The 11,213-nt window shown below is 53.5% G+C and overlaps 1 protein-coding gene across 2 annotated transcripts; it reads left to right on the top strand.

The window, feature by feature from the left end:
* The first annotated feature begins 621 nt into the window (after positions 1 to 621).
* On the top strand, positions 622 to 10,531 carry GMEB1 (glucocorticoid modulatory element binding protein 1). 2 transcript variants are annotated; one of them, XM_017831052.1, is made up of 10 exons: positions 622 to 821; positions 1,675 to 1,757; positions 2,686 to 2,810; positions 3,627 to 3,730; positions 4,156 to 4,310; positions 5,411 to 5,539; positions 6,394 to 6,531; positions 7,596 to 7,718; positions 8,348 to 9,042; positions 9,336 to 10,531. In XM_017831052.1, exons 1-10 carry the CDS (start codon positions 694 to 696, stop codon positions 9,450 to 9,452), a joined length of 1,797 nt encoding a protein of 598 aa, XP_017686541.1. In that variant the 5' UTR covers positions 622 to 693; the 3' UTR covers positions 9,453 to 10,531. The 2 variants fall into 2 exon arrangements, with proteins under 2 accessions (XP_017686541.1, XP_017686542.1); XM_017831053.1 differs by having other exon boundaries at positions 8,348 to 9,441.
* Positions 10,532 to 11,213: the final 682 nt, after the last annotated feature.

Here is an 11,213-nt window from a genome sequence, read left to right as displayed (position 1 = left end):
GAGATCTCTGAGATTTAGATGGGATACTGGGAAGGAATTGTTCCCTGGGAGGTGGGGAGGCCCTGGCCCAGGTTGCCCAGAGAAGCTGTGGCTGCCCCTGGATCCCTGGAAGTGTCCAAGGCCAGGTTGGACAGGGCTTGGAGAAACCTGGGCTAATGGAAGGTGTCCCTGCCCATGGCAGGGGGTGGGACTGGGCGATCTTTAACATCCCTTCCAACCCAAACCATTCCATGATTCCGACAGTCTGTCTTTCCCTGAAGCTTTTACACCCCAAAGGGGTGATCCTGGCCCCACAGCAGTCACAAAACCACCTCTGTGCCTCCTGCACAGCCACAGGAACATCCCTTGGGAGTGCAGCTGCTCTGTGACCCCCCTCCCTGCCAGGTTGTCCTGCAGCACCACAGTTTCTCCTGGGAAGGGTCATCCCCAGGCATGTTCCTGGTAGCAAAGGATCGGAGCATCCCAGAGGTGGATCAGAGCATCCCAGGGGCTGGCTTGGAAACTCAAGCTCTTGCCAAAACCCACCATGTGGGTTTGCTTCCCTGGCCTCGGGGGTGCAGGGCCAGGGAGAGCCACCAGCTCAGGAAGTCAGGAGTGGGATGGCACTGGTGGGGGAGAATCTGCCTGTGGGATCTGTTCCCAGCTCTCGTGATCCACAGGGAGGAGGAAAACCTCACCGTGTTCATGTGAGAGATGGCGAATGCCGAGGTGAGCGTCCCTGTGGGTGATGTGGTGGTTGTACCAAGTGACGGGAATGAAGGGGAGAACCCGGAGGATACCAAAACCCAGGTGATCCTGCAGCTCCAGCCGGTGCAGCAAGGGTGAGTTGGGTGGCACTGGTGTGACTGGGAGGTGTGGGATGCGATGGGGGTGGGAGGATCTGTGGGTTTTCCTGGCGTGGGGACGGAGGGTCGCGGCGTTTTCCAGGGCTGTGTCGGGTTTGTGCCACACAGGGGAGAGGGAAAAATACGACAGGAAAAAGCTTGTGTGTGTGACTGTCATGGGGCCTCCAAGGGCTGAAAGTGTTCTGAGGGATCCTGCCTGGATCGTGGCAGTGGTGCTGTCCCTCTGCAGCCCCGGGGTGGATTTTGGCCACGCTGCAGCTGCTGCACCTGGTGGTCTGTGTGTCTAGACTACCTGTGCCTCTGTGCCAGCTTTCCCCTAAAATAATCATTAAATACAGTGAAGCTGGGATGTGGGGGGAATTTCGTGGCACCCTTGGTGCTTCATTTTCACTCTGGATCAATCAGGATGTGAAAAAACTGGCGCCAGGTAGATAATATTCACAGAGCAGGGTGGCTGTGGGCCTGGCAGTGACTCCCCTGTGTGGTCAGCCTGTGCTGCAGTGGCACACGGGGCTGGAAGGGACATCCTGGGACGCTGTTCTCCGCTTCCTGCTGTTGTGGGTGACAGAGAGCAGAGGAGAAGGCACAGGGAAGACTGCAGAGCTGCCTCGGTGGTGCTGGCAGCATGGAGGGTGGGCTGACAGCACTGGGAACGCCTCTGCATGTGTCAGTCCTTGGGATTATTAGTGCCAAAAAATACTGCACCAGACAAAATCCACATCCTTCAAAGACAGGCAGAAGGAGGGAGCCGAAATTTTAACCCCGTGCTGTGCATCCTGATTTCCCATGATTTCCATGGTTTGTTTATGGATGGCCACTCTCACCACAGGATTTACCAGGAGGGCTCCGAGGCCAGTGCTGCCGTGGTGGCCGTGGAAACCCACACCATCCACAAGCTGGAAGAAGGGATTGGTGAGTTCCCCCTCAGCATGGACAGATCCCCTCCTGTGCAGGGCTGGTGTCTCCAGTCCGCTGGGCTTCCTTCTGGCTCTGCCCCTGCAGATGCTGATTCCCAGGCATGGATGTGGGTGCAGGGGCTGGGCATACTCTGGAATAAGAGTCTGCTGTTACTGCTTGGTCCCAAAGTCCTGGAAGTGAGATCCTGGCTCTCCTGCAGTGAATGGTAAGGGCTCCCACGGGGTCCAGGGGAGCCGGGATGTCACCCTAGTCGTGGTGTGCAGGCACTGGCAGCAGGAAGGATGGTGGTGAGGAACGATGGTGCCTGGAGCCCCAGGCTCTGGTCGCTGGGTCTTTGCTGAAGCAATAGCCTGGTGGTTTGGGTTGGATGCTCAGAAGAGCCAAGTGCTCCCTGCCATTCCCTGAGCAGTGTGTGGGGAAAGGCTCCTGTCGCTGGGTGCTGTCACTAAATCTTGACTAGAGTTCTGCTTCCTGTGTGGGTGTGGGTCTTTTGGCAGTATTAGCAGAAACTCTATGTGTGAAGTGAATATATTATCAGTAAATATCTGATATTGCTGCTAAAGAGATACCAGAGCTCCAAGAATCTGAGAGAGATCTGTGCTTCAAATTTTAAGCCATTTTGTTGCCACAAAGATTGTTCTCATTGACACCTCCCCCTTACAGATGTGTTGGATTTCTGGTCTCTCATGTTCTCCTGATAGCTGAGCTTAATTTTGGGCATCATTATACCAAAAAGCAGATGCCAGTTGCTTTTGGAGTTAGTACGTGGAGAAGACTAAGAGAGGACTGATCCTGAACTGGGATCAGCCCTTTTTTTGCTTTCCCAAGTGCAGATCTCACAACCTGTGAGCTCCTATCTCCTGCCTTGTGGGATTCGAGCCTCTTGGGTGGGAGGTCTCATTTTGAGCCATTCCTCCCTCAGACCCCAGCACCCTGGAAACGAGCGAGGAGATCGAGATCGCCTATCCCATCACCTGCGGGGAGAGCAAGGCCATCCTGCTCTGGAAGAAGTTTGTCTGTCCAGGAATCAATGTCAAGTGTGTGAAGGTAAGGGGAAAACTCCCCGTGGATTTCTTCTCTGCTTGACCTCCACAGGACTTCCTTACTTCTTGTGTTTCATCCTAACCTTGTCCTGGAACTGAGTGGCTTTGCCTTTGGATTGTTGGTGCTCGAGTTGGTTTTAGATGGGAAGAAGCATGGGAAGAGGAGAGGAGGATATCACACATCTTAGATTTCACAGCCATATTGGCCCTTGAGGAGGGACTGAAGGCAGGCAGGGGATGTGTGCTGAGATTCAGAGGAGCTTTGCTTCCTTCCCTCTTTCCCTCGGAGTCCTGGTACTCCACTCCTGTCACTTCCTTGGGGAGCAGGTTGCACTGGGAAGAGAAATCTTGCTGTTACCTTTTCCCACTTGAGAGTGTGGCAGTGTGACAGCAAATACATCGAGTCTGAGCCCCATGTGCTGCTCCCCCTCAGTGGGAATTACCTGAGTCACTGGAGCAGGACAGAATGAATGCCTGAGGGAACACCTGTGTCAGCTGGAAGCTCCTGGGCTATTTGATGTAACAGGAGCTCCTCCAAGGTGACATGTTCACAGGAGATGATTTGGTTCATACAGAGCCTTCAGGGCTGTTCTTGGTTAGACTGTGTGGTTTGAATGCTGATGGTGGCAGGCCATCCCTGCAGACATCCATCCTCGAGCTGTAGGAACTGCTGTGCCCAGGGGATCAAAGCTGGGAGGGATCTGAGAAGCAGCTCCTCTCTCTGAGTGGAAGTGGGGCTGCAGACTGGCTGTGTTGGATGTCCCAGTCTTTCCAAATGACATTTCCCTGTTTGCTGAGCCTTTGTTTGTCTTTTTGTCAGTTCAATGACCAGCTGATCAGCCCGAAGCATTTTGTTCACCTGGCTGGGAAATCCACCCTGAAGGACTGGAAAAGGGCCATTCGCCTCGGAGGGATCATGCTGAGGTATCTGACCCTGTCCAGCCTCTGGGCTTCACCCCTGCAGCTGCAGGACCCCGAGCAGGCATTTTGTCTGCTTTGAAGTCCCCAGGAGGTCTCTTGGAGCCTCACAGTACCTGGCCAGCACCCTGCAGAGATCCTGGCCCTGTGGTGTGATCCAGGATCCCTCATCCTGGAAGAAGTGGCCTCGCCTGGGGGTCCTGGTACTTGGTGGGGTGGAACAGGACTGGAGCCCTGCATGTGAAGCTGGGGGATGGCTTGTGTTTGCCATTTGAAAGCCTTGCAGGACGTTTTTTGTGTGCGGAGTGGCCCTGAGGTCTCCCTTTCCGTGTCCTTCCCATGGCTGTAGCATTCCCATGTGGAAACACACCCGTTTTGTCTCCAGGCTGAGCCTTGAGCTGAGCCTGGTTCTCTCCCCACTCCCTGCACAGGAAGATGATGGATTCGGGGCAGATTGACTTCTACCAGCACGACAAAGTTTGCACCAACACGTGTCGGAGCACCAAGTTTGATCTCCTGATCAGCAGCGCCCGAGCGCCGGTGCCGGGGCAGCAGAGCGTGGTGCAGACCCCGACCTCAGCTGATGGTAGGAAACCAGCTACCAGTGCCATAGGAATTCCTTCTCATGCTCCTCTCCCTCCCACCTTCTCCCCGGGCACAGCAGGGTGGTCCCACTGTTTTGAAGGAGACTGCTCTGGATTTTGGGAAGGAAAGTGTGTCTTGTGTCTGCTCAGAGAGGTGTCGGCAGCATTTGTCAGGGAGCTCTGCTGTGCAGGACTGGGAGGGACTGTAAGCAGCTGGCATCAAGCAGATGCTTTCCAGAGGCAGCCTTGGGAGCCAGGAGAGGGATTGAGAGCCTTGAAGGGATCCCTATTCTGGGATCACCGTGTGAGCAAACGCCTGAGAGAGCTCGCACAGCGTTTTCCCATGTATTTCCCATTTGGGAATCTGTTACAAAGGCAAAAGCTGGGCTCATTCTGACAATGAATTTAGGGGTGCTGAGCTCCTCCAGAACATCCATGAACTGGGTGTGATGGCTGGACATGATTTGATTGTCATTCCAACTGCAAATGCTCAGTGATCCCATGCTCTTTGCTGAGGGTGAGTCTATTCCCAATTTTATGGCATTGCTCAGCTGGGAGGGTTACATTTCTATGAGTCCATGTGTGGGTGGGATGGAAGAGTTGTCCATAGGCTAAGGAGAATCTCCTGGAAAGTACCATGGCCATGTGGTAAAACCTTACAGTGGCTGCACATTGGCTTAGTCCTAAAATTGATCCAGGTTGAGTCAGATCCATTTCCCTTCTATAAACCAGCTTGGACCCCCACTCCGTCATTTCCTGAGGGATTAGGGTACCTCTGGAGTGCAGGGGTCCCTGTGGATGATGCAAGGTGAGAAGGTTTCCTGAGCCTTATTTGTTCCCTTCTTTATTCTGATCCCTTTCTGCTCTTTTGGTGTGAGGACCCCACTCTGCTTTTTGGAGGGCACATAGTTTTCCCTCCAGAACTCCCAGAGCCTTTCACTGCCACAGCTCCAACAAGAAGCATTTGGTTGAAAGAAGCCAAGCACAAACTTGACCTGAGAGTGAAGGAGAGCTTTGGGAGGGATGAGGGGGTGGGAATCAAAGCAGGGATCCAAGGCTGGCACTCCAGCTCCAGAGGGAGCTGACAGGGGCTCTCTGGCAGGGAGCATCACCCAGATCGCGCTGTCGGAGGAGAGCATGGAGGAGGGCATCGAGTGGAACTCGGCTCTCACAGCTGCTGTCACCATGGCCACTGAGGAGGGCATCAAAAAGGACACTGATGAGATCTCAGGTAAGCCCAGGCTGCTTGCTGGGTGTTTTCTTCCCCTCTCCTCCCCTTGTTATATGTTGGAAATCCTGAAAATAAGGAGAGTTTGAGCAGTGAGCTGTCCCCCAGCCCCTTGGCTATCCCAGCTTTTCCCAGACATCCAGGCTTCCTGCCAAACAGAACTCCTCACCACTGCAGGACTTCAGCCCTGGCCTCGTGGCTGATGGATGATCCCCCAGTTCAGATGTTACTAGTTACAGTGAGGGGCTTTTCTTAATTTATTCTAAGGATGTAAAACATGTCTGCCAGCCTGGAGCATGTTCCCTGTCAGCTCTCTGGGCTGTCTCTCTGGCTTGCATTCCCTCTTAGGATCAGTACAGAAGTTTAGCCAGAACTTCCTCAAGATTTTAAGCTCTGCATCTTGCAAAGATGTGAAATGAACATTTTTCACATCTTTGCCTTGGAAGTCACGGAGCTGCTTGAAAACCTGTTCTAATTTGCTGCCTTGTTTTGCTTGCTTTGGGGTTGGTTGTTTCTTTTTCACACGTCCTGTCTACCCCAGTGGCCAAACTGGAAGTCACCTTGCAAAGTTACACTTGCCTGAAAGGTTTAAGGTGGCCCTGTGGGGAAAATGNTGAAATGAACATTTTTCACATCTTTGCCTTGGAAGTCACGGAGCTGCTTGAAAACCTGTTCTAATTTGCTGCCTTGTTTTGCTTGCTTTGGGGTTTCTTTTTCACATGTCCTGTCTACCCCAGTGGCCAAACTGGAAGTCACCTTGCAAAGTTACACTTGCCTGAAAGGTTTAAGGTGGCCCTGTGGGGAAAATGCCAGTTGCTTGTACATGTTGACTTCTTTTTCCTCTTTTTTTGTGCCAGAGGACACGCTGATGTTCTGGAAGGGAATAGCTGATGTGGGGCTGATGGAAGAGGTGGTGTGCAACATCCAGAAGGAGATAGAAGAAGTCCTAAGAGGGGTGCAGCAGAGGTTGGGGCAGTCTCCCTTCCAGATGACAGGTAGGTTGTGAGGAAGGAGCCTCCAAAGGGCAGCTGCAGGCAAAAAAACCTGGCAAGTGTCCATCCCACCATGTAAAGCTGGTGAGTCGGGATTGGGAACGAGTTCCCACTCATTAGCTGAGCTGTGGGAGCATAGCCTGGATGTGTTCTCAGCCTGCCCAGCTGTGAAGTGCCTTTGCTTCAAGGCACTAGGACACACCATTCCACCCTGTTCCCTGAGCAGAGTGACCCTGGCAGCTTGTTGGGACTTTGAGATGACTGTCCCCAGCTCCCAGCCCTCAGGGAAGCTCTTCCAGAGTCACTTCTTGGAGCAGAGTTATTCAAACACTTCTCTGTGACAGTGCAGGCTTAAAAGGGTCCTGCCCCCTCACTTCTCGTTCTGCTTTCAGTGGTGCCAGAAAACCTGGTTTTGGGGCTGAACCAGACGAGGGGGACGATCTGGGTTAAAAATAACTCCCCTCCCCTTTTTTAGGGTTATTTTTAACTTGGATCCGTTCCCTAATCCAGTTCGGCACATGGCCCTGTGAGCACCTCTTGTTGATGCTCTTCCTGAGAGAACATCCATGGAGCCACAAACTTCATTTTACCCAGGATATTTTATTTTTTTTTTCCTTAATTTTCCAATTTAACTTCAGGCTAGCGGATCTTTGTGTCTGGTAGGTGGCAGCTTTTGGGAGCTGTGAGTGACTGAAGTCAGTGGATTATAACAGACATTTTGCAAAGCTTTCAGTGGAGCTTGGCATGTTAATGACACTGTCAGCAGCATGGGGTGATGGTTTGTAGGTGGAGAGCTCGTTTGTATCTCTGTGATTGCAAATTATGCTTTCATTTGCAGCAGTTTGGAGCTGCTTGAGTGACACAGCTCTGTTCCTCTTGCTTTATCATGTGAATGGGATTATTTAGTCCTGGGATGTCAGAAGGATGAGGGAGCTGGGTCTGCCTTTGTCAGCCAGCCCTTGTGAAAGAACAGAGTTTTACAAAGAGCAGCAGAAAATTTTTGCTGTAATAGGAGCATCTTTTGAGTACCTGAGTCCTGCATGGGACTGAGCACCCCTTCCTTGCAGATGCTGCTGTCCTGAACAACGTTGCCCACACATTTGGTCTAATGGACACAGTCAAGAAGGTTCTGGACAACAGGAAAAACCAGACAGAGCAAGGAGAGGAGCAGTTTCTTTACACACTAGCAGGTAAAGTGCCTAATAAGGGTTCACATCCTGCTGCTGCTCTTGGGAACAAATGTGATTTTCCTTCCACACAACCTCAATGCAACTCCCTCCTCATTGTGTCCTACAGGATCTGTCCTTACCCCTGTCCTAGTCCCCTGCTGCCCTGGATAAATGAGGTCACTGTGCTGCTTCTGGCTCCCAGTGTTCCCACCAACAAGGGAGGAAGGATGGGGGTGAGGGAGATGTTTCACTGACCCCAGGTCCTGCTCCTGTGCCCAGTGCTGGTGCTTGGCTCTGGGAATGTGACTCAGCCAAGCTCAGGAAGCAATTCCAACTGTCCAGGGGGGTTTGTCCACTCTCCCTTATAGGTGGGGTTAGCTTGGGGAGCAGAAATGCCCATCTTCTTACCAGTAGGAGTAGCCAACAGGGATGGAAGGTTACCTGTGCCTTATCCAGGTGCTGACAGCTGGAACACTGACCTGTGTGGGTGGCAAGAGAACCTGACCTTTTCTTTAAGTGTAGTTTGATCCCAAGGGAGATGCCAAGATCACGCTGGCTGGGTGGTTGGGTGTCCCCTGTCACAACCCTGGGGGTGATGGAGCCCCAGGAGCTCCCGGTGTCCCCAGCCTGACGTGCCGTTCCCCTCACAGACCTGGAGCGGCAGCTGGAAGAGCAGAAGAAACTCGCCAGGGACCAGAAGGCCAAGTCCCAGACCATCCAGAACGTGGTGCTGATGCCCGTGAGCGCTCCCAAGCCCCCCAAGAGACCCCGCCTGCAGCGCCCAGCCTCCGCCACCGTGCTGAGCCCCTCCACCCCCCTGCAGCAGCCCCAGTTCACCGTCATCTCCCCCATCACCATCGCGCCCGTCGGGCAGCAGTTCTCCGTGGGCAACATCCCCGTGGCCACCATCAGCCAGGGCTCCAGCCCCGTGACTGTGCACACGCTGCCCTCCGGCTCCCAGCTCTTCCGATACGCCACCGTGGTGTCCTCCTCCTCCTCCTCCTCCTCCTCCTCCAAGACCAGCTCCTCGGACACGGTGACCCTGCACCCGTCCTCCAGCCTGGCGCTGCTGAGCTCGGCGGCCATGCAGGACAGCGGGGCCCTGGCCAACGTGGCGGCTGTGGTCAACCCCGTGGAGCTGGTGGCCATGGAGTCGGGCATCACCTCCACCATCCAGGCCGTGGAGGGCACCTCGGACGACGGGCAGACCATCATAGAGATCGACCCGGCGCCGGATCCCGAGGCGGACGCGGACGAGCCCGAGGGCAAAGCTGTGATCCTGGAGACGGAGCTGAGGACTGAGGAGAAAGTGGTGGGAGGAGACGTGGAGGACCACCAGCACCAGGTCCATAACGTGGAGATTGTGGTCTTGGAGGACTAGTGGGGAAGGCAAAGCATCAGTTTGGGGAAGAGTTGGGAATTTATCTTATTTCAGGCTTCTTTTTTTTTTTTTGTTAAGCATCTTTTCCAGCCACCCCATTTGTTTCCATGGATATTTTCATTGTCCTGTATATAATATATATATATATATATATATATAATTTTGTTTTTTAAAACAAAAAAAAATCTGGAGAAACACGTGAGACCTGGAAAAGGCTCCGTCTCCGTGGAGCACTGAACAATCCCCCCTGTTTGCAGGGTCAAGGAGAGACTGGATCTCTGCTGGACAACCCAACTGGGAGGAACCAGCCACACACTTGGTGCTTCTGCTCCGGGGCTGCCCTGGCCCCAGAGACTTTATCTGAGAGACAATAACCAGTGGCTGGAGCGTGGATGTGGCTGTGGGAAGGGGTGACGGATTTGGGGTGGAACAGGTACCTCATTTGTATTTTTATTTTCCCCAGGGAAGGGAGTTCTGTCGGACTCTTCGCTGTCACCTCAATTGGGATTTTTTTATTGTTACTCTTGCTTTGGGGAGCCTGACAGTCCATGAATTTGCTGTCCATGTTCTCCTCCTCCTCTTCCTCCACACAAATCGTTTTTGTATCTCTATTTTTTTGTATTTGTTTACTCTCTCCCTTCCCGCTGCCCAGATAGCCCAGCTGCAAAGCCCTGGGGCCTCCTCTCCGGGTTCCCTGTATCCCAATCCCACTTCTTCCCGTGGCACTTTCCCCCCCATCCCTTTCCCTGCCTGGCCAGGCTCGGTGCTGCCGCTTGGAGACTCCGAGATCACTTTCAGCCTTTCACAGAAAGGCAAAAAAATACCAACTCAAGCTCAAACCCAGACCCTCCCCTTGGCTGCTCAGCGCCACAGGGACCTTTTTGGGGTGTACAAAGCATGTTGTGCTGTTGCTTTCCGGGAGAGCTGGATCCTGGACTGGGACAGCTTCTGTTTACACTGTGTGCTGAGGCTGCTCCGTGCTTGTTGCTACTCGTTTTGGTGGTTTTATTTTTGTATTATTATTATTATTATTATTATTTCTTCTTTCTTCCTATAATCTCTTGGCAGGATTAGAACTGGCACGTTGCTGAAATAATGTGCACCCCACTGTTTTCCCTCTTTATTTTTCAGTGGGAAGATGGAAATGGGGAAGCACCGGGTGCCTTTAGAGCTGCAGAGGTTTGGGAGGGGCTGGGAGGGGGGAGCTGCTTGGCTGGAAATATTAAGCAAAACAACAGGCAAAGATAAAAAGAAACACACCTGGGGAGGGCGGGGGGAGGGCAGGAAGATGTGTTTGGCTATTTTTTTGCATTAAAAGGAAAAATGGAACTAAGCTCCAATGGTTTATTCGTGGAGAGGTGGAAGGCAGTGACTCTGTCACCTCCAGGATGGGATGGGCAAGGATCCCTCTGCCTCCGTTTGGGAGCGGTGGTTGCAGCTGCTCTGACCCTGGACTCTGGGAAGTGTTTCCTGGCTTGGGTTGGAGGTGGGAAGAGCAGTGGGAGCCAGATCCCATGTTCAGCCCAGAGGAGACAAGGCACCAGGGAGACCTTGGGGCCCCTTCCAGTCCCTAAAGAGGCTCCAGGAGAGCTGGAGACGGGCTTGGGACAAAGGATGGAGGAACAGGACAAGGCGGAACGGCTTCCCACTGCCAGAGGGCAGGGTTAGATGGGATATTGGGAAGGAATTGTTTCCTGTGAAGGTGGGGAGGCCCTGGCACAGGTTGCCCAGAGAAGCTGTGGCTGCCCCTGGATCCCTGGAAGTGTCCAAGGCCAGGTTGGACGGGGCTTGGAGCAACCTGGGATGGTGGAAGGTGTCCCTGCCCATGGCAAGGGGTAGAACGAGATGGGCTTTAAGGTCCCTTCCAATCCCAACTCTCCTGTGATTCCATGGTTTTAGGCCAAGGATCCACTTCCTTCCACATCCAGCCACCTTCCCTTCCCTCCCCTCTGGCTCGCTTCATGCGAGCCTTGACCTGAGAGGGACGGGGATCTTTTGGGGACCCCATTCCGCGATCCAGGCTCACAGCATGAGCCGTGCCCGTCCTTTCCCGGGAAAGGGGCAGGACCTGGGTGGGAGACGAGAGAGGCGACGGACCAACACCCAGCGAGCCCCTTGACCCGGCTGGGGGTCCC

The sequence above is a fragment of the Lepidothrix coronata genome, unplaced genomic scaffold (genome assembly GCF_001604755.1).
Source record: "Lepidothrix coronata isolate B3197 unplaced genomic scaffold, Lepidothrix_coronata-1.0 Scaffold187, whole genome shotgun sequence".
NCBI lineage: Eukaryota > Metazoa > Chordata > Aves > Passeriformes > Pipridae > Lepidothrix > Lepidothrix coronata.
The sequence above is the reverse complement of the archived record's forward strand: the minus strand, read 5'-3'. Positions and strand labels throughout refer to the sequence as shown.